We start from the raw sequence: 23,232 nt of genomic DNA on the forward strand, positions 1-23,232 counted from the left end.
AACTGTTTTTTTTTTTAACACTTTAGAGTTATAGCGCTCTTAACACTGAACCCTTTTATAGCACAGTTATTACTGATCCCAGTATGCTGCAGATTTCACTTTAAAAGATCAGATTTTTGCTAAATATTGATCTGAAACCGGAAGGGTTTTATATGACTGTGCTGACAGTCATAACACGCTGGAATTCAGGTTAGATAAGAACAATTTCACATCTGTTAGGAAATATATTCTTCAAAGAAGATCTGAATAATAATCTGTAAGATTATTAGGTTTTAGTGCTCCTCAGGGGAAAGTCGTCTAATTAAGTGTGTTATCTGTTTTAAGATAATGGTTAAATGTTAGTGTTTACTGTTTGAGATTTATCTCCATCTTTACAGAAAAGAGAAATCTGATATTAACGTGGCAGACTTAGTACATTGGAGAATTTGGGTTAATCCAGCCGTTCCGTGTTCTGCGTGCACTTTGCTTTCTTTTCATCCAGTCAGAATCAGAGCGGCAGCTGAACCTGACTCATATGCTCTCGGAAGAGGATGCTTGTCCCTGTGCACATCAGCGCCATCAGCAGTGCTGTGAAGGGTATACACGGGTATACCGTGTACCACAGCATTACCATACTATATTAAATACGGCAAAGTGGTCATTACACTTCAATGTTTAATTTAAACGATTAAGAATAAATAGACGAATAACTAGAAATATTTCTGAATTAATTCGTGAATAATCTGAGAAAAAAACATGAAAATGAAAAGGTATACAAGCTCTCCAGGCTTCTGTACACCACCGGCCTTCAGGAAGAAAAGGCTATACGGCACCCCGGGGTGCCTTAATGGATGGGTGTACATATGTTGTATGAGGCCACCAGATTTTTTAAGTCTAAGTGATGGGCATAGGCAAGCAGACATATTTTATTTAGTTAATCTTGAACAGTTGATATAAAAAACTTGACGAACAGTTGTTATTTCTGTAAATGTTTGGAGTTTAATTTAGTGAATAGAATATAAGCATGTTTCAGTTCATCATCTCAGCAGTGGTTGACATTTAACAAAAATATATGAACTGACACCAAAAAAGTAAATTTTTTATAGATGTGAATGTAGCTTCTGTGTTTCCAAAAACTTTCTGCTGTCTTTAAAAGGCTGCTTCTAAGATGTAGAGCTGTATCCAGGACCAGACAGAAGAATACAAACATGAAAACAAATTGTGATCCTAAATTTCAACGTGACTGTAAAACCAGCTCATCAATATCACAAAAAATATCAGTTTACTTCTGTGTTTGATAGCCCAGAAACTAATAGCTGAACACCGTAAGCAATTCTTTGTTTACTGCACAGCTGCAAACAGCCCTTTTCCAGAGGAATGTTTCCATGTAACAAACAAAGTATATCTGCAATTTGTAAGTTACAAGAATTTAAAAAATACAAGTTTTTATTTGGAGAAATTCATTCACCAACTTTGAAATTAAAAGACAGATTGGAGAGGTGCACAGAAATTTCAGAAAAAGACATTTATTCACAAGTTGAGTCAACCGTTTAAGATTAAGTTCTCTTAATCTTTTTAATGAAAATCAAAATAACATCATCTGTATTACTTTAAGTTTGGATGTCAACATGTCGCCCAAACAAACTGCATCAGTCAGGACTAAAACAGTGTAATGAAATTCAATTTCCAGTACAAATACAATCCACAGGTTTGTCATTCATCATTAAAAAAAATGAAGGTCTGCAACGACACACAAATTCATACATTCAATTATCTATTGACTTTCCTTTGCTTGTAGTTCTGCCGGCACAGAAGCTGCTCTACCTGCCGTGGGGATGTTATCGTTCTAAGTTCAGAACAAAAGTTACAGATTGTCCATAACTACACTGTTATATGAACACTGGCTGCGAATATCAGATAATCTCAGACAAAGTTTCTGCTGTCAGACACGTTGTGCAAATGCTTTAAAGGGCCGTACATATGGTGACCGCCAGGTGCTGGTTCCAAAACATCTGGCTCTAACAGAATTTAGATTAAAAAAAGCAGAAACTGTACTGATTAAACACTAAATAAATATTTTACCACCCAAATCTATGGTATCATAAGCTAGTTTTACGTCTTCTAATAAAAGTGCTCCAAATGAAAAAGATTTTGAATCAACCCAGTCTTACAGCAAGGGAAACGTGTGAAGTAGGAGCATAAATTCATTAATTGCGTTGGATCTAGTCTGCGTATGGAGATTGGATGGCGCTACACGCCTTAATGCCAAATGGCAGAGTCTAGACTAAGACTATTTGGTTATGGTTAGGTGTTGAACCCGGTGGTAAGTTTAGGAAGACATCTTGGTTTGCATTAAAACTAACCCTATAATATCACATGCATTCCTGTATTACTGGCTGCTGAGTTCTGCTTCCTTGGCTAAAATGTTACATTACTTTTGAAGCCATGCTGGATGGCTAAAAAAAAAACCAAAAAACAGGTTTTGTATTCATCAGCACAAACGCATACTTTACTGTTTCCCTTTTTACGTGATATTAGGCTGTTTGCATCAAAAAGATGTATTTTCATCCAAACGGTGTGACTCTACAGCTCCGTCCTCTTTTCTCTGAATCTGGTCTAAAAAAAAAAAGGCGGATTTTAAAACTGTGACAAAGTAACTGCTGACGTTACAGTTGGCTACATTAACCTCTTATGTAAAGTGTATGATTTAAAATGGAACAGTTGTAGCAATGGATCCTCGCATGCAGAAACCACAAATTAGCCTCATCAACATTTTTCGATACATGGAGCAAAAGGCCAGAGTTGTGGTTTTTTTCTGAACTTTTGAGCTGGCCGGGACTTCGGACACCCAAATATATGATCTCAATCACAGAAAAAAAGCGATTCTTCCATAATGTGTTCCCTTTAAGTCTTAATAGGATAGCTCCCTGTTAAATGAAAGGTTTTGTTTAGGGGCAGCAATCAACCATAAACTACCTCAGTCCTTATTGTTGAAATTTTATTAAACATAAATCATGGATGATTACATTTAGAGCAAATAATTGTCATTTCAGGACGTTGAAGTTTTATTTTCTAAAAATATGTATAGACATCTCAGGCTTAAATCTAGTTATTATTGAAGTACAATCTCAAACGTACAAAGGCAGTGTTTCGTGTTTGTTCGTGTCCATTCCATAATGTTCATTCATATTTCTGCAAATAACTTGAAATCATATTGATATTGCATATTGTGTTTGAATGCCTTGAAAAAAAACAGAACATTGTTGTTTTTTGAAAACTAATGACTGATTAATGTTTCATGTTCTTTTTTTATATATATATCTGTGGATTTTAGAAAAGGATTTCACAAGCAGCAGTTCATCTTTAAAACAAAGACTTTGTTGCATTATCCAAGCAAATCATCCATCCAGCTGCTGTTCTCTGATTTCTGCTCAGTATTGATGTTTTCAGACACCAGCAGACTGTCCATGAACACATTTTCATTACTTGGCTCAGACACTGGCAGTAACTGTGTATCCGTTGACAAGATACCATCAGCAAAGAGATCTATCTGAGCTGGAGGAGCAGAGACAAAAGACGGGGCAGACCCAAGGAAATCATTCAGTGAATCAGAAGTAGCTGAACTGCTTGATAGCACATTAAACACATCCGCACCGCTTGAGATATCACCAGCTCCAAAGATGTCATCAGGAAAGGCTGATAAGAGATCTTTGGAAGCTTCGGCCCCTCCTTGATCAGGGACATTAACAGCAGGAGGCTGTGTAAACAGGCTGTCGTCTGAGCTAAAGATATCTAAGTCAGTATTCTGCTCACCTGTTATGTTAACTGCCCCGAAAAAATCGGAGTTGTCGACTTGCTTTATGGGTGCCAAGTCATGAAGAATAGGTTGGTCTGCCATGGCAGCAACCTCTTCAGTCTCAGCTGACATTGGCTCTGAGTCAATCAGGCTCAAACCTTGTGCAGAAGCAGCTGCAGACACAGCTGTGTCACTCGGAGAAGGGGAAAATGTATGACTGTGGGTGTCAGGTGAGTCAGAAAATTTGGAGGAATCTTGTGGAGGTTCACTGCCGAGATCAAAAAGCACATCACTGATCAGGTTTCCGACCCCTTCCTCCGATGCATCGGGGAGCAAGTCTGGCTTTGGTGCTGATTCATCTGTATTCATCTGAGTGGTCGCTTCGCCAAGAAGTTCTGAACTGACACTTTCTCCAAAAATATCCTCATTTAATAGATGATTTGAAATGTCATCATGACTTCTCTCTGCTATTAACTTCATGACTGACTCCTCGTGCACAGTGTTCAGTGAAGGCACAGCAGAGGGATCCCCTGTGGGGTCTGTTGCAGGGTCACTGGCAGACAGGCCTGCAGCCTCACTGCTCTGGGACCCTGATTGTTGATCATCAGCTGGATTTTTCTCAGACAGTGCTGGAGCTGTCAGCTCTTCACCTGTGTCATCAATACACCTTTCTGTCAGGTTGGATGTCCCTGTAGCTGTGCAAGTACTCTCCACACAGGGCTCAGAAGACTCTGACTTGATATGGTTTTCAACATCTGGTTCCAGAGGTGCAGCTTCAGGTAGGTCTCTCTCCTCTTGCTTGTCTTTTGTCACAGCCTCTTTTTCTTTCTCTGCATTCTTCTCATCAGTGTGTGTTTTGGTCATTTTTTCATCTTGTGCAGGAAATTTTGTAACGTCAGAGGATGTGTGCAACAGTCTACCAAGAAGTCCACCACTAGGTTTGACATCCGGTTTCTTGGCATCCTTTGACTCAGCCTTGTTGGTTTTGTCACTTTCACTGGATATGAACAGCTTTGACAGAGGACTCTTTCCTTTGGACCATGATCCCAGTTTAGTTCTTGAATTTGTTCTTGCAACAGGCTTCTTCTGATTACCACTGTTGTCTTGGCCATTGGTTGAATCAGTTCTTTCCAAGGAGTTTTCATTTCTTTCAGGGCTGACCTCCTCTCCATTCACTTGTCCTGCAGGACTTTGTGGAGCTGTTGGATTTTCTGAATCAGATGTACTGACTGGATCTCTTGGAATAACATCCAGTCTCTCAGGTGGATCTTGTTGTTTGGTATCATCTTGAGTTGAACTGAGAGTTTCTGAGAGGCTTTGAGAGTCTAGCGAGTCATCAACCTCCTCCACAGCTCCAGTCAGAGCTGTAATATCATTTTGTAGAATCTCTTGACTGCTCTGCTCTTTAACATCACAATCTTGGTCTGGCTTATTGATTGTTTCACCTTGGCTCTTATATTCAGAAATTTCAGGGTACACCTCACTTTCTTTGTGTTCTTGGCTGAGCTGATCACCATGAGTATTGTCACTGATTTTTGTCACATCATTGGACTTATAGATAGCATCAGCAAAGAGATCTATCTGAGCTGGAGGAGCAGAGACAAAAGACGGGGCAGACCCAAGGAAATCATTCAGTGAATCAGAAGTAGCTGAACTGCTTGATAGCACATTAAACACATCCGCACCGCTTGAGATATCACCAGCTCCAAAGATGTCATCAGGAAAGGCTGATAAGAGATCTTTGGAAGCTTCGGCCCCTCCTTGATCAGGGACATTAACAGCAGGAGGCTGTGTAAACAGGCTGTCGTCTGAGCTGAAGATATCTAAGTCAGTATTCTGCTCACCTGTTATATTAACTGCCCCGAAAAAATCGGAGTTGTCGACTTGCTTTATGGGTGCCAAGTCATGAAGAATAGGTTGGTCTGCCATGGCAGCAACCTCTTCAGTCTCAGCTGACATTGGCTCTGAGTCAATCAGGCTCAAACCTTGTGCAGAAGCAGCTGCAGACACAGCTGTGTCACTCGGAGAAGGGGAAAATGTATGACTGTGGGTGTCAGGTGAGTCAGAAAATTTGGAGGAATCTTGTGGAGGTTCACTGCCGAGATCAAAAAGGACATCACTGATCAGGTTTCCGACCCCTTCCTCCGATGCATCGGGGAGCAAGTCTGGCTTTGGTGCTGATTCATCTGTATTCATCTGAGTGGTCGCTTCGCCAAGAAGTTCTGAACTGACACTTTCTCCAAAAATATCCTCATTTAATAGATGATTTGAAATGTCATCATGACTTCTCTCTGCTATTAACTTCATGACTGACTCCTCGTGCACAGTGTTCAGTGAAGGCACAGCAGAGGGATCCCCTGTGGGGTCTGTTGCAGGGTCACTGGCAGACAGGCCTGCAGCCTCACTGCTCTGGGACCCTGATTGTTGATCATCAGCTGGATTTTTCTCAGACAGTGCTGGAGCTGTTAGCTCTTCACCTGTGTCATCAATACACCTTTCTGTCAGGTTGGATGTCCCTGTAGCTGTGCAAGTACTCTCCACACAGGGCTCAGAAGACTCTGACTTGATATGGTTTTCAACATCTGGTTCCAGAGGTGCAGCTTCAGGTAGGTCTCTCTCCTCTTGCTTGTCTTTTGTCACAGCCTCTTTTTCTTTCTCTGCATTCTTCTCATCAGTGTGTGTTTTGGTCATTTTTTCATCTTGTGCAGGAAATTTTGTAACGTCAGAGGATGTGTGCAACAGTCTACCAAGAAGTCCACCACTAGGTTTGACATCCGGTTTCTTGGCATCCTTTGACTCAGCCTTGTTGGTTTTGTCACTTCCACTGGATATGAACAGCTTTGACAGAGGACTCTTTCCTTTGGACCATAATCCCAGTTTAGTTCTTGAATTTGTTCTTGCAACAGGCTTCTTCTGATTACCACTGTTGTCTTGGCCATTGGTTGAATCAGTTCTTTCCAAGGAGTTTTCATTTCTTTCAGGGCTGACCTCCTCTCCATTCACTTGTCCTGCAGGACTTTGTGGAGCTGTTGGATTTTCTGAATCAGATGTACTGACTGGATCTCTTGGAATAACATCCAGTCTCTCAGGTGGATCTTGTTGTTTGGTATCATCTTGAGTTGAACTGAGAGTTTCTGAGAGGCTTTGAGAGTCTAGCGAGTCATCAACCTCCTCCACAGCTCCAGTCAGAGCTGTAATATCATTTTGTAGAATCTCTTGACTGCTCTGCTCTTTAACATCACAATCTTGATCTGGCTTATTGATTGTTTCACCTTGGCTCTTATATTCAGAAATTTCAAGGTATACCTCACTTTCTTCGTGTTCTTGGCTGAGCTGATCACCATGAGTATTGTCACTAATGTTTGTCACATCATTGGACTTATTCATCTGATCCTGTTCAGACTGATCCGAGAGCATTTCATATTTGGTTCCTGGGCTCAGCTGACAGGTCTGCTCACACTGAGCAACTTCAACACTTGGAGCAAATCGCACAGTTTTCCAAACTTTATGAGGAGAAGCCTCCTGTCTGGTAGATGTTGGATTCTTGTTAGGTTTTGAGATTGGTGCCAATTTTGTCTGAACTGTTTTTTGATTTTTAACAGAAGTAGCCGTTGCGTGGGGCAAAGAAAGATTTGAAGTTGTTGGGGAGATGTGGACTTGGAAATTGCCTACTTTGGTTGAATTATTCACCTGAATTGGTTTCTCTGAGGGCAACTTTTCAACTGAGCTAAAACCTGTTGTCCTATGTTGTTCCTTGACTCCCTCATTTCTCATTTCCCCTCCGTGGCTACGTCTGTTGCTTTTCCACTGCTCTGAAAGGCTCATTGTAACTGTAGCTGCTTTGCCGATGTCAGATATCTTATTTTTCATATCATATGCTTGCTTTGTTGGATTAACCCCAGTAGTCTTCTTCTCCTCTGGTGGCCAGCTTATTTTCAGTTTACCCTTAGCATCAGCAACACTTTTATATCCCAGCTCTCTTGAAGATGATTTTGATTTTGTTACAATGGTGTCAGCAAGAGCACCTAAGTTGTTTTTTGTCTTTTTGGGAGTGGGCCTGGCATCAGGCTCATCTATGGCTTTATCCTTGCTAAGCCAGCGGTCTTTATGTTGCATGTGACCAAATCCTTCATCATAGTTTCCTTTTCTTTTAAAAAGCTGTTGGTAGTGAGAAATGCAGTAGAACTCCCCGTAAAGAGATGAATAGTTGTGGGTACTGCAAGGAAATGAAAAATTAGAAATTGTTGAATTATTCATATAATGTGATTGTTATTTGTGTGATCCGTTGCTGTGACCAATTTAAGAGAATCAGAGATAGGAGATTATCAGTAATTATTTAACCTATGAATGCCAATATCAGATTGTTTGAACCCCACTTAATTTCTGTGAAATTGTTCCATTCATTACTATTTTGTTCCTTTTTCTCATGCACATACATCATTATTATCTATTCATCATTATTAGATTTTATTAAGTTATTTTTCATAATCAAATTATACTAAAGCAATTGAATTTCCTTTTGGGGATTGAATTGAATTGAATTGAATTGAATGTTGTGCCTCACCTGAGCTTCTTCTTACAGTATTTACAGCAGAAACAGTTGTAGTGCAATGTCAGTTTATTGGCCACCATTTTTTCCACGGGATAGACGGGCGTTAAACAAGCAGAACACATTTCCTTGGCAGGTGACTGGAACTGAGATGATGACAACAAATTCAGTTTATGGTGACTTTATGTTGCACATTTGATTTAACAGGAACCACCTGTCACGTTCAAATTTCTGCAGGAATTTGTCAGATGAACTTGTGATTTTCTTATCATTTTGTTCAATTCTCTTCCAACAACAGGAAAACATTATTGTAGAGCTACTTATACCACAAGGTACCTTTTAAAAATGTGAAAAGGACAGCTCTGAAAAAAAACATGTTTCAGTTCTTACTGCTACTGAACTTGAGCTTTTGTTTCTAAATACGGAACGATTCCGCTTTTTAAGGGACGGTCAGCAACCCTATTGAGGAGCTACTTAACCTATGATGGATGAGTAAAATTGTTCTTTGAAAATGACCAACAGTGTTTATTTGTTACGTCTGGCTTCATGACTCTCTTGTAGGATTTGAATATTTATAGGATAGATTAGTGAAAGCTCATCAACCATAATCAGATCAATCCAGTCATTCCACTAAAGGGACACTGGAAACCTCTTTTCTACAGTTAATATAGTCTTGCTCTGTTGGTGTTGGCTGCAGGCAAAGGCCCTCCAAATAATATCTTTCCCAGGGGGCCTCTGTTTTTCCAAGTCAGCCAGCCATCCATGTTATTGTCAGACTCTTCCAGAATAGCCGTTTTAACCTGTTTCGGAATGTTGTGCTTGGCTAAGCTAGCCACTAACCAGCGACTGGATTAGCTATATTTTTTTGTACAATATTACTGTCTTCTTATTTAACTTGTGACCAAGTATATTTCCCACAATGTTAAACTGTACTTTGAGGCAAACTAACTTAATTTCTATTTCCTCGAATAAATAAACTTGAAAATAGGATAAGTGATCTTTGTAAATTTTGTGAGAGGGAGTTAGCCTGCCAGCAACACATTTAACCTCTCTGACCGTCAATTTTCTGTGTTTGTTGGAATAAAAATGGAAAGCAAGCACAGAGCTTAAAAAGAAATTTACATCTTTAAAACAGTCATTTATTTGGCAGTTTACGCAACGGAACATACACTGTTAACTGTCAAGTTTAGCTTTAATACAAGAACTTAACACTTTATTAGATGATTACAGTATAAAATCTATAAGACAAATGTTTTGCAATTTAAAGTTAACATTTTCAGCATAAGTTTATGACAAACAAAACCCTTTCATTAAAACATAATAGGATAAATACACAAAAGAAACAACTGTCTCTCTAAAGTTTAAAGGACTGCAATCACAGGGATATTTTAGTGCTTTTCTTTTGATTGACTAAATGTTACAATGACCGCCCCCTCCTCCTTGGCGTTGCTCAACACTTTATCTTTAAAAGAACGCCCTGATCTTCTCAGTACAGGGGATGCCATAACTTCGTATCTTGTTGGACTCCCAACTACTTCAAAGAGAGCAGATGTTTTACTGTCAGAGTGATTGGTGACGAATGTCGAAGTCGTAGAAGAAACAAACACATTGCCAAAGCCATCGCTCTCCTCGTATGTCTCACTGATTGTTTTGGTACCTATTATTCCTGTAGGTTGCTCAGGGACTGCTTTTACCTCTAGAAGACTGACCTTGCGTTGTGGACCTAAACCGTTCTTTGAGGTCTCGGGAGCAGCAGAGTCCAAATCATGATTTGCACTATTGCCACCATGAGAAGTTGCCTCTGTTTTTGATTTTTGGTTTTGGTCAACATTGTTTGGTTTGAATGTTGACATGGTTGACTTTGGTTGTTCAGCAGGCTTTCTTGCAGAGTGAATTGAGATAAATGATGGGGAAGACTGAGAGGATTGTCGTATAAGTGGCTTACTGTGTACTTGTTTGGGCACTTCTTTCTTGGAAAGACTTGAATCCAAATCTGTTGTCTCTTTGACGTTACCTGATTCGGTCTGTCTTGACACAACACTTATCTTCCTGACATTATTGGTGGGTAGAAGATTTTGTTCAGATTTTAGAGATTCATCAAACAGTCCTGACAAACCTGCAATGTCAGCCTCAGATTTCAGATTGGACACCGAGTACAAAGCCTTTTTAATAGTTTCTTCAATGTCAAGAAGTTTTGCTAATGTCTGTTCCTTCAGCTTCATTATTTCCTTGCTTGCCTTCTCCAGATCTTCATATGCCATCTCAACCGAGGAGATGCTTTCAATATCATCATCCTGTGTTTCTACTTCAACTTTCTTTTCCTCCATTTTACTTTGCTTAGCATTTCTACTTGGTTTAACCATCCAAGCAGGGACATTCATGTATAATGTATCCGAGGAGCTTGCATCTACACTGCAGGCCTCTCCCTGTATCTCCTCCACCTGGGACAGTATTCCTTTGAGCTCCTCTCGTTTCCTTAGATTTTCAAAGATTTCCATGGCTGCATTCACATTTCCTTTCATGATCTCCTCCTTGTGGACAGAAAGCCTTTGCCGTCTTTCATCCTCTGTCTCCCTTACTTTCTTCTCTCTTAGAACAACTTTATCCCCAAGTTCCTGTTTCTTTTGGTTGAGCTCATTTAGCTGCAGATGACTGGTTTCAACTGAACTGTTAAGCTGTGATATTTGCATTTCAGTCTTTCGTTGATTTTGGGAAGGGTTAGGATGACATTTGAGTTGTTCATCAACTGTTTTGCCAGTTTGTCTATTGTCAGCAGCATTATTGTTGATGACTTTTACCTTCTTCGACAGCAGTGCTCCTCTGTCCAAAACCTCTCTGTCCTTTCTTTCAAAGTTCTGTACAGCAGTCTGCAAACTCATGTTCATCTCATGTTTTCCTTCTTCTGCATAATTCTTCACACACATCTGTATCTCCTGAGCAGCATTAATTTTCTGGATCACATTTCTCTCTATTTCCTCTTCTTTGCTGTTGGGCTTTATTAGATAACAGTCAGATTTTCTCTCAGCAAGTTGTGCCGTTTTAGTTTTGTGCTTATTTTCCACTTCATTGTTTGGGTTTGGATCTGTTTCACGTAGGCTCTCTTTACTGATTTTTCCATGTGCTGTAATTTCTTGTTGCTTATCTGTTAAGTGTGTAGGAAACTGTAGGCTTTGCTTTGGAGGAACCACTGCATTTGTTATTTTGTCTTCAACGCAGCAGATGGCTTTGGGAGCAAGAGTTAGTGAGATATTTGGTCCTTCCACAACAACAGATTTCATCCACTGTGGCTTTGGTGGTAAAGCTGGCTTCTGCTCCTTCGGTTTCTCATTCTTTTCAGGAAGTGGAGGTGGAGTTAGTCTTTCAGAGCTGGTTGATTTAGAGTTTCCGAATGCTACAGAGCTGGGGGTTGAACTCTGTGTTGTGATGGTTGGCTGTTGTTCACAGGTTACTGAAATTGAAGGAGATAATTTTGTGTCAGATGGAGGCACAGACACCACAACACACTGATTGTGAACAGTCTTGCTCCTCCCTGAACAAATCCTGCCTGAATTCCTGTATATCATTGCAGCTTTATAATCTCCTTTGGATACATTTACACTAGACTTTTCAAGAGATTCCAGAGCCGATTGCACACTCCCCCTCACAATATTTTCTTTATCTATGAACTTCTGCTCTGTTGCTGCACTCTGCAGAGATCTAATAGCTGCCTTAACATCTCCTCTAATAACTTCCTCTGTCTCATCCTCAGTTGTTTGACCATTAAAATCACAACCTATATAAGGTGGCAGTGATTCCTGGGCATTACTACTGACTAGAACTGCACTTTGTTGACAAGCCTCAAAGGAAACATGGCTTCCCTGATCCTTCTCTGCATCACTGACCTTTGGAAAAGTCCTGATTTGCTGGCATCTGGAGGAGGATGAACATGTAGACCGTGCCACTGTTGAAGAGCTTTCCGCTTGTGCTGACGTGCTCAAGTTGTATATTTTTCCAGGGACAATGACCTCCCTCTCCATGTGCGTGCTTTGCTGCTTGGCCATTTCAAGAGACTTTTTAGCTGCTTTCACATCTCCAGATATAATAACCTCTTTCTGTGATGGATTTCCTTCCTCTACAGGATCTTGGACTGACAAGTCCATGTCATAGATCGTTCCAGGTTTAATGATCTCCCGCTCCACACACAAGCTTTGCTGCTTTGCACGCTCTAATGACTCCATTGTTGCCTTGATGTCACCAGGTACAATTTCTTCTTTGTCCACAATTACTGGTGGCTTTACAGTAAGTTGTTGCTTTGCTGATGAGATGTCTCCTGGGATTATTTCTTCCTTTGGCATACAGCTATCAACACTGACAGAGCACTCCGATGAAAAAACCTTTTTGGTGCTCTTTACATCCCCTGGCAAAACATCGCAAATGGTTCTCTCGACCTGCTCCTTTTGCTGGCACAAGCTCTTCTTTGCCTCCTTCACACCCCCCTGAATTGTTTCAATCGACTCGTTGGCCATAAGGTCGAGATCAGCTTCACATTCAGATTCTTCTGTATGAAGACTCTTCAAGTACTGTAGATCTCCTTTCTCAATGCAACTTTTGTACAAGTTCACATTTCCCTTCTCGTTTTCATCCACTCTACACGATGTTGCAGTTCTCTGACTATTGGCAGTAGCCAAGAGATTTCCAATTGCAGACTTCACATCCCCCCTCTCTGTAACACGACTCTCAGTTTTGATTTCACGATTGCTGATAAGTGAATAAACCGAAATTTCTGCTTGTCCTGCACCAGTCTCCTGCATTATGAGTCCCTTTTTGAAATTCTCATCGTAATTCAGCATCTCATCAATTGTCTGGGAGATGTTTCGTATTCTTTGATCACTCTCGATGCTGATAGTTGTGGCTGACTCGAAAACTGGAAGCTCCATTACCGTTGTGTTACACTGACCCCTTTCGACCTCTCTCAGAAGAGTAACTTGTGGCTTGAGTGTCGGCTTGAGCAGGAGTTGCAACATGATGTTCCTGATGTTTCCCTTAACAACGTCCTCTTTCTGAATCTGCACTCCCTCATTGCTTTCAAGCAGATATTTTGCCATAGTGACATCCCTGCTCTCATTTGCTTCTATTATAATCCCACTTGAGTGAACAAAATTCATTTCGTGCAAGTGTAAAAGTGTGTCGGCCACGCTGGTGGCAGTGATTTTGTCCAGTGGAGTGGTCTCAAAGAGCCAGGTGGTGCACTTCACATCAGCTTTAGGTATGTCCCCAACACCTTGGATTGAGGTATCTTCGGGCTCGTTGATCTTGTCCAGCGGCTGCGATTCAAACAACCAGGTGCAGCGTTTCACGTCTCCCTTTTGGCTGTCTTCCCTGTGGACTGTTTTTACGGGACTCTGCTCCTGAGGTTCTCCTTTCAGACTGTCCATTGTCTGATTCTCAAAGAGCCAGGTGGAGGTCCTGACATCCCCACACTGGACGTCAGTGACACTAACCATTCTCACAAACTTGTTGCCTGACTGGTCGGATTCGAATATCTTCTTACTTTGCTGCACATTGCTGCTTCCAAAGTCTTCGGTGACCCTGACGTAGGGCTCATCTCGATTGGTAAGAGAATCCAGAGGTTGTGTCTCAAACTTCCATCTGGCTGATTTGACGTCCCCTTTCTTGACATCTTCTTGGGTGACAGCTCGGATCACATACACTTCATTCTCTGCCTTGATGGCATCGAGCGGTTTTGTCTCAAACATCCACCTCGCTCCTCTTACGTCACCACTCATGACCTCTTCTTTCTTTACAGTTGTCACCTCATAAAACTGGCCCTCTTTGTCTCTGATGGCATACAGTGGTAGGGACTCAAACATCATGCTGCTTGACTTCACATCAACGTTGCTCAAAGGCTCTTCCACCCATACGGACCTTTGCTCTAGGGGTTCCTCATGGATCTTGTCCAGTGAGGAGGTTTCAAATATGAACTTTTTATTCTGTACGTCACCACTCTCAAGAACCTCAACTCTCTGCATATTTGCATCAGCACAGTCCTGATTGATCTGGTTCATGGGGCAATTCTCAAACATCCATGTAAATTTGTTCACTGAACCTTTTTCAATTTTGTCTTGTTTCTTCCCCTCAGAAGTTGTCACAATTTCAGATCCTATTTCATCCAGCGATTGGGACTCAAAAAGTTCTTTGACTCGTGAGACATCTCCTGACTGAAAGTCGACCTGGCTGATGCATCTTAGATCCACTTCGGAATCGGAATTTTTTCTGATTCTATCCAAGGTTTCTGTTTCAAAGAGATGTTTCACAGTTTGGACGGCAACTTCGGATTTGACAGAATCCTGTATGGTGCTGCAAAGCTTCAAACTGTACGGTTCACCGTCTTTGATGCTGTCTAAGGGTTGAGACTCAAAAAGCCAAGTAAAAGACTTAACATTGGCGTTATCAATAGAGTCTTTATCTTTTGCTTTTTCTGACTTGTCATACAAAATATCCATCGGTTGTGTTTCAAATAACCATTTACAGGTTTTGACATCACCTTTACAAGGTTTTTCTTCCACAGAAGGAGCTTGCTCTGTCTGATTGAACTTGCAATGGATCCCATCGATTGTCTGGGTTTCAAAAAGCCACTTTGCCATCTTGACATCACCTGTGGTGTCCTCCTGTCTGGTGATTCCTTTGATTACCTCAACAGTTCCTTTTCTATCTGCCAGCTGATCTAATGGCTTGGTCTCAAACATCCACTTGTAGTTTTTGACTTTCCCTTTGATGAATTCCTCTCGGCTGACAGTTGTAACCTCATGGAGGCTTCCAGAGCTGTCCTTAATTGCATATAAAGGTGATGTCTCAAACATTGCCATGTTACCTTTAACATTTCCACCTGCAATGGTATTTTTCTTCTCAGAAATCTCCTCATCAGAGCGAGCAATTTTGCTCAAAGGAATTGTTTCAAACAGTTGTTTGAATCCCTTCACATTCCCCTTCTCAATCTCTTGCTCATTTAATGAGGTATTCTTTTGAACACCGCAGCTCTCAAATATTTGTTTTTTGCCTTTTACTTCTCCTTGTTCTTCAGCTGAGAGGGCAACTTTCTGCAGGTGTCCAACTTCATAGCTATCCCTCAGTGTGTCCATGGGCTGAGTTTCAAATAGCCACAGAGAAGTTTTGACATCTCCCCCAATTATAGCCTCTTTTTCTAGAGACGTCTCCAATGCATCTCCTTTTAGAGTCGCCAAGGGTTGCATCTCAAACAGCTTCCTCTTGTTGATGACATCAGCCTCTCCTGTGTAGTCAGCCACACTTCCTTCAAACTTCTCTACTCCCACGACCTCTTTTATCGTGTCAAATGACTGAGTTTCAAACATCCATCTCTTTTGGTCAACTCCTGCTCTGTGCCCCTCCTCCAGAGATATACCCCGAATTATTTTCACTCCATCACTTCCCTTATTAATCAGGTCCAGAGGTTGGGTTTCAAAAAGCCACCGGGCAGATTTGATTTTGCCACTGTTGATCTCCTCCCTGCATATGGATTTAATCTCATGGATATTACCGCTGTCGTCTCTGATGGCACAGCCAGGTTCTGTCTGGAACAGTTTCAAAGTCTTCTGCACGTCTCCTTTTTGCTCCTGAAGCTCAGATTTCAGTTTCAGGAAGCTATGGTCTTCAATGGAATTGCAGCGTCCCAAGTCACCCAGTGGTTTAGACTCAAAAAGCAGCCGAGTCCCTCTGACATCACCAGAATGGATAGGTTCTTGTAGAACTGCCTCAACGAGTTCACCCTCTTCATCTATAGATTTACTGAGAGAATCCAGTGGCTGAGTCTCAAACAACCACGTTGATGTTCTCACATCCCCTCTGACAGAAGTCTGTCTTTCAGCAGACATGTATTGGGTGCTGTCAGTGTGCTCAAACATGGAGGAGGTGCTTCTGACATCTCCACCTTTTAACTCCTCGTCATCCAGCAGCTTTTTGGTTTCATGAGGATCTCCAATATTGTCCAGAGTCCAGTTCTCAAAGATCCACCTCATGGACTGCACTTCACCCTGATAAGCTGCGTCGCCTGCCTGAGTGCTCTCTGCCTGTATGACTTTCATTATCTCATCATCCACTGCATCATCAAGACTTGCCCGTAAGTCAGGGTGGATGTGTTTGAAGAGCCTCTTCAGCTCACTCTTCTGCCGTTGCTGATAGAACATGGAGAAGGTTTCTTTAGGTGGAGGCACAGGGAGGCTACTTAATGCCATAGGTCCCTCATAGTCGAGGGGTCTTGGAGGTACAGGAGGGGGTGGAGGGAGAGGCAGGTCATCTTCATCATGAGGTGGTTGTGAAACTGTGATTTTGCGGGCTGCATCAGCCATCTTGAAATAAAAAAAAAGATAGGAGTAACAGTATAAGGATCTACTTATCAAAAACTGTATCAATTAGAATATAGAAAAGCATGCATTTAGTTAACAAAAAGCTTGCTTTACCTTTCTCTGTGCTTGTGTGTAGTTTTTCACTGCAAACCATCCTCTGTCACACCAAGGTTAACTAAACACTTTACAGCTGTTAGTTGGCAGACGACTCACACACTCCAACTATATGCTGTTTTGACACATAAACTTCGGAGATGGGCCTAATTATCGGATCTGGACCTACATACTGCGGACTCTGCTCAAACGCGCTCTCTGGTAAAACTCCACCGAAATTCCTAAACATCTAATGCCAACATCTATGTTCTCACATGGAGCCCCTCGTCTTGAAAATTTCAGGGCTGTAGTGATGTGTGAAAATAGCTCTAGTTTCATGATCTGTCATGACATCATGTCTTTTTTTTTTTTTTACGCTTTCTGGTAAAGCCCATTGAGATTCTCAGTTTAAATTTTCAATTTCTAAAGCTTAGAGTTGTCAGCTCTTCTGAAAAACTGCATCAACACAACTTCTGCCCTGTTGATGGCCCTGTACCTTACTTTTTCGGGTAAGAGTATTGTCTCTCTCAACAAGACAGCCATTTGGTTCTGCTTTTGTCATCTGAATCTAGCTGCAATTATACCGTGCTTTTTTTTTTAATTCATAAGAACTTGTGTTAAATATGTCATGCAAGCAAAGACTGAACACAGCACACATTGACAAGACACCACATTCTGTTGCAATGGATGCTAAGTGAACTACATGGTACCTTATTGATTTTAGCTCTCGGTCCCGGAGCACTGATGAATTCCTATCCGAAAACAGAAAAAAAGGGGTATTAAAGTCAGCTTGGATGACAGGCATTACATCTGCAATTCTGTTCACATTCATTGTAGCCTACTACACATATTTAGAGAGTACAAGAGATCTGTTCTGAAACGTTGAGTTGCTCTAATTGTGTCAGAGCACAGTGGTTATTCCCCGCTGAAGCTCTCCACCTCAATGTGTGGGGAGGAATGAAAAGCATGTCAGGAACTCACTGGCTGTTTTGAGCCTCCTGTGGAGTCAATGGGTGCCGCTCTTGACAGATAGAGAGCCGATCTGTCTCTCACTGAGGGGGGAGTAGATTTCTTGTCTCTGGTTAGTCTTGTCAGGGTGCCCCCCTTGTTCAGAGATGGACTATGTTTGTCATCTGCAAAAGAAAGGAGGAAAAAAAAATCTACTTAAAATTTACCTAAATTTTAGTTTTTTTTTTAGAACATGTTAAATAAAGCAACAGTGAAGTAAAATGGTCCAGGGAAGGGTACGCTATTCTTAATTCACATTTGATAACAGACACTTGTAAAGGAAGGATATCATTGTATCCTAAAATAGGCGTAACAGATTGTGTGTAGTGTCAGCCACAAGTTTAATGATAACAGCGTGATTGTGTATTTTTAGTTGCTCAGAGTGGATGTATTTATACTTTATCACCCTCGTGGCTCCCTGTTAACCTGTGGCAACTTCTACGTTTACATAATTACGTGAAATGATGCTTCAATTACAACAATGCCAGCTTTTGAAGGCTTTGATCGTGGTAGCTGACAAATAAATAGGCCCACACATTGCCTGCCTGCTGGCTGGGTCACTCACCAGACAGCATGCCATGGAATGACCGTGACGCCCGGGAGGAAAAGAAAACAGCAACTGCTAGCTCAGCTGGGGTGACACAGATTGTTTGCACATTGTTTGTATGAGCTCTGTGCCACCAAACCATCAACACCTGACCTGAGGAATGCAACTGCCTGACCCCGTAAAAACCACGGAAATGATCTCAATTGCATTATTTAACCAGGAGTTGTTTTAGTCTGTGTGTTTGCTTAGAAAACAACAGATGCTCTCAGTTTGTATTGTGTCAGGTAGAAAAAAAAGATTGATCAATTGACTAATTTGAAATAGGAATTTGAAAAAAAACAAAGGCATCAACGGTATTGTGTACAGTACAGTAAGTTTGGAGGTCAACAATCTGGTATGTTGTCCAGACTCCATCCATCTGTAACTAATGGCCAGATTGAAACAAACCTCCCCTTTTCGCACACTAAGCCCTCGTGGGACAAAAGGACGGACCAGCGAGCTGGCGCCTCTCACGAGTCTGGACTTAAAGCATTTTCATAGATGGATGAGCAGACAGAATGAAGCAACCAAGGGCCCTGCGTGTTCTGTTAAAGTCCTCACCCACTGAACTGAGAGGTCACTTATCATCACCCGCGTGCTTACACACACCCAACTGCTAAAATACTGATTTGTAAAACTAATTAGATAAAAAAAAAAGACTCAACATTCTTTGGCTTTCAGTAGTCTGATTGCTTTATCTGTGATTCCCACACTTTGAGAGCCAATTCTGCTGACATGTCTTTGATCTGGGTTAATTCTCCAGGAATGAAGAGGAGCTATTAGCGGCGCAGTAATGGGCGGGCGTTTTTGGCTGCCGGCAGCTGTGCAAATGGTGATGAAATGCAGTTGGTATTTGTTCCTCACCACCTTCGCCGCCATCAGCTGTTGCCGATTGTAGCCACATTCACAGACTAAAGAAAACCAGAATGCCAAAAGACATATCCTACAGCAGGGCCTCAGACAGCACACACACCCAACAACAACAGCAGTCACGTTTCACTGTCCCGGATGCTTTAATGGCAGAAATGCTAGTCCTTAATTGTAGCTATCATTGCTCTAAGGAGTGACAGAAAGACACTGACTGAGCATCTGATTGATCCAGCTCTTTAACCTCCCAGTCAGTATCTTTTGTTAAGATATGAGACTGAAATTGTGTTCCTGCTTAAGACTCAATAGCGATGCTTGCAGGTTGTGCGATTTATAGCTCTGATATCACTCAGAAAGTATCAAAGCATCCATCCATACATACACAAAAGTATTACATGCATTACACATCCTTTTATACTTAACACTTTATCACTTGAGCACTAGCATGATGTTAAATAAAATATTTTGAAAACTGTTTCAGTTGGACGTTGTAAAGTATCTTCCAAAGTCCTTGTTGTGCACTGGCATTATTTTTTCATTTTTTTTATTTTTTTTTAACCATAGCCACATATTCCTATCATTTTTCTCATTAGAACAGATTTGATGTACACTTACTAAAATACAATCCAGCGTCGTTAGCCCGGTTGCTTCCCTTCTTGTCTTTGCCGAGTTGATCAACAGACTCTCAAGGCCCCAGTGATGTGTGCCACAACCTGTCTCTTCTCTTCCAGCTCGCTGTGGCTGAACTCTTTCTAGTCCTGTGGCCTCAGTGACAGCTGATTTTTATCTGGGCTCACTGTCCAAGAGGAGGACTTTCGCTATTTTGGGATGGTGGGCTGGCTGCTGCTACAGGCCTGAGTCAATCACCCCTGTTGGTCACCAAAAGACTGGGACACCCAGCCACCCCCCTTTCCCATAGCTACATTGTCACCCACTATAACGGGCGCTGGGTGGGACCGTTAGTATGCGTGTCAGTGGTCGCTGAGTAATAGAAAAACACTGAGGAACACATGAAAGATCTTATTTTGGCAAAGTACTACAGTCTAGAAAGTCTTTATTGTGTCACATCTATTCTTCTGGTTGGCTGTAAGGTAGTTTTACCACCTGAAATATATATAAATATATATATGTATATATAAATGTCTTGTTTTTGGAAACTACCCTGTGCCTGTAGATGCCTACTCACACTCCTATCGTTCTCTTACTCACACCACAGGGTCAAAACATTTGTAAGCCGCAGCAAAATCAGTTCCAAGACTCTTAGAGGGATGACTCAGAAGGCCACGGCCTGCGTCATGATCAGAACAGCGACAGCCTCAATCCTATCTTAAGCATATGTGCAAAACACATAGTTATGCTTTTACACCACTTCATCCTTGTCTTTATTTAGCTTACTTCCGTCCCCATGAAACAGCACATGGGTTACTGCTCACCAAACTCTTTTGGGATTTGCACAGTGACTCTTGAAATATTACAGACCTTGATACTGACATGTTTGCTATAAACTTCACATGGATTCATCTGATATGCTGGATATTTCTGGATGTTTCAGCACTGTTGTCTGACAGAAACAGACACATGATTTGTCTTTTAAAGCAGGGACAGCTGGTTACAAGCTGCGACACCAAAATATGCCCATAAATCAAAGCTTTGAGCGACCTCAAGTACTGATCCCATCTGCCGTCTTAGATGTCTTGGAGTATAAACATGAAATTAAATCCCTCTGCTTACCATGAGTGGGTCTGGATGCTCTGTCGTAAAACCCCGGGAGCCCATTCATAACCTTCGCTCCATCCACCTGGATTGTTCTCTGTGGATCAATAAGACATCGTGTTTTAAAGAGTTACGATACAATGTTTTTGGTGCTTCTAGTGTCGTTGCTCACTGTGTCCCTCTCAACTGGTCAAGTGCATGTATTTGGCTGCTTGACAAGAGTTGGATGAGAAAGCAAAATCTCACATCTGTGTAAATTAATGAGCTTGGAAGTTTCTAATTGGCATATTCAAACGTTTTACAGAAAAAGCCTATATACCTGAGGACTAAGGATATACAGGACCGTGCCTAAGACCGAAGCCGTCCCTCATTTCTTTGTATTTTGCTGCCAACCAGCTTGTCTCCCTTGTAATATTTTAAAGGAGTCTTGAGCAATAGTTCTCCAGACTTTTTGAAAGTCTTTCAGAGTTTTGATTTGGACAATGGCTTCTTTTTTACTCATTTACAGTCCAGTCATTGTGCCTTGTGTCGTTTTCTATGTTTAACCACTTAACATTGACCTATGAATCATTTAAGCATAAAAAATGCACATAACTCAAGGGATGAACCAGTGTTGTGTCACACAACTTAGCTAAGAACCCGTTTTAAATCGTATCTTTAGGTCTGTTGTTATTAACAGTCTGTCACAAAGACATGCATTTTCTGGATCCGGTCTTCTATCAGTTCCCAGAGTCAGAAACAGACATGGAGAAGCTGCTTTCAGCTTCTATGCTCCACATGTCTGGAACAAACTCCCAGAAAGCCTCAGATCAGCTGAAACACTTAATGTATTTAAGTCCAGGTTGAAGACACACCTATTTTCAGCTGCATTTGAATAAAGCTCCAAATCTGAAGCTTGAGTTTCAAAACTTAATCATATCTTAACTACTGATTTTATCTGATTTTATCTATTGTTCTTATTTCTTTCTTTTTTGTTTAAAATTTAAATCATGTCCACAAGAAGTGGACTGAACGGAACAAATAGCAGCCAACATCCAAAGAAGAGCTTTGAAATGTCCTTCAAGGAGCCTGGAGAACTGTTCCTGAAGACTACTTAAAGAAATGACAGAAAGCTTGTTTAAGAAGGTTCAGGCTGCGTTGGAGAATAAAGGTGCTCGTTCTAAGTATTCATTTCAAGCTCTGTAGAATTGTACAACTGTTTTTGCCTTATATACTGTATTTCTAACAATATGTTTTCCTCCTAATATATAATGAAATGAGGACTGGCTCAAGACCTTTGCACAGCAATGGTCAAACTTTTCCTTTAAAAATTCAAAATTTTTGATAACTGCTTGCTGACACTCTGCATACCAGAACCAGCACCAGTATACAGGCATGATGCCAATAAACAAAACATAGGCCAGACAGAGCAGTGGTAAGTGTTTCTATAATGTTCATGAAATGCTATATCAATATCCATCATGATTTCTTGTTAGGAAACAGTTCTGTACTTTAGGTCCTTTAACTCACCTGAATTGATGCATCCTTCAGAGGAGTGTTATGACTTCTCCTGCCCTGATGAGGGCAGTCTCTCCTTGTTTTATTGCCAGCTGTAGACACAGTGTTGAGCCGCGGGCTGCTGTTGAAGCCCTGCTCCAGGGTGGCCCGGGACTCAAACAGGGCGCACAAAGCTCTGGTTCCAGAAGTCTCTTTCTGGGGGAGGAAGTCCATGGAGCGGCTCCTGGACAGATTACCGCTTCCTCCTGATCCCCAGAGAGCCACATTCTTCCTGCTGTCTGGCAGCCACGAGCGACCGTCTGCACAGCTTTCTGAGGCCTGAACACAGCAGCTGTTTTTTTTTTTCTTCTTGGTTTTGATAGTCATTAAATCAAAGTAGTATGATAGAAGGGCAATTACCTCAAGTTTTTGCTCAGCTTTTTCAGAACTCCTCAGGTCAGTACAACTTTGGTAACTGTTACAGCAGAATTATTGACAAAATGATTAGCTTTGCCCTAAAGACTTACATCAGCTGGGCTGCACTGAGAAGCTCTGGATACAGACGTATGTACGCGTACATGCAAACTGAATGGCTGTGTTGTAAATAACTTACTGCTGAACCAACTGGGAGACAGACTTTCTGTTCCAGTTTGTTGAAGTTGGCGTGACCCATGACCTTTCCTGAACCCCAGACAGGCTCCTTAAGGACTGAGTCCTCCTCAGGCCAAATGGCTCCATTGCAGTCTTTTTAACAACAAGCTACAATAAGGAAGGAAGATTTGTGCCCATAAAATCACATGAGAGCTAACTTTTTGCTGTCCACCAA

At 41.4% G+C, this 23,232-nt stretch overlaps 2 protein-coding genes across 2 annotated transcripts; both read right to left on the bottom strand.

The window, feature by feature from the left end:
- Positions 1-870: 870 nt before the first annotated feature.
- Positions 871-9,710, bottom strand: LOC142399276 (uncharacterized). Its single transcript, XM_075483858.1, has 2 exons — positions 8,340-9,710; positions 871-7,991 (listed from the first exon to the last, which is right to left on the bottom strand). The coding sequence occupies exons 1-2, from the start codon at positions 8,447-8,449 to the stop codon at positions 3,365-3,367; spliced, it is 4,737 nt and encodes a 1,578-aa protein (XP_075339973.1). The 5' UTR covers positions 8,450-9,710; the 3' UTR covers positions 871-3,364.
- A 1,973-nt stretch (positions 9,711-11,683) lies between these two features.
- Positions 11,684-17,884, bottom strand: xirp1 (xin actin binding repeat containing 1). The gene is made up of 4 exons (XM_075483860.1): positions 17,738-17,884; positions 17,467-17,508; positions 12,206-16,666; positions 11,684-11,772 (listed from the first exon to the last, which is right to left on the bottom strand). The coding sequence occupies exons 3-4, from the start codon at positions 16,664-16,666 to the stop codon at positions 11,770-11,772; spliced, it is 4,464 nt and encodes a 1,487-aa protein (XP_075339975.1). The 5' UTR covers positions 17,467-17,508; positions 17,738-17,884; the 3' UTR covers positions 11,684-11,769.
- Positions 17,885-23,232: the final 5,348 nt, after the last annotated feature.

The sequence above is a fragment of the Odontesthes bonariensis genome, chromosome 14, assembly GCF_027942865.1.
Source record: "Odontesthes bonariensis isolate fOdoBon6 chromosome 14, fOdoBon6.hap1, whole genome shotgun sequence".
NCBI lineage: Eukaryota > Metazoa > Chordata > Actinopteri > Atheriniformes > Atherinopsidae > Odontesthes > Odontesthes bonariensis.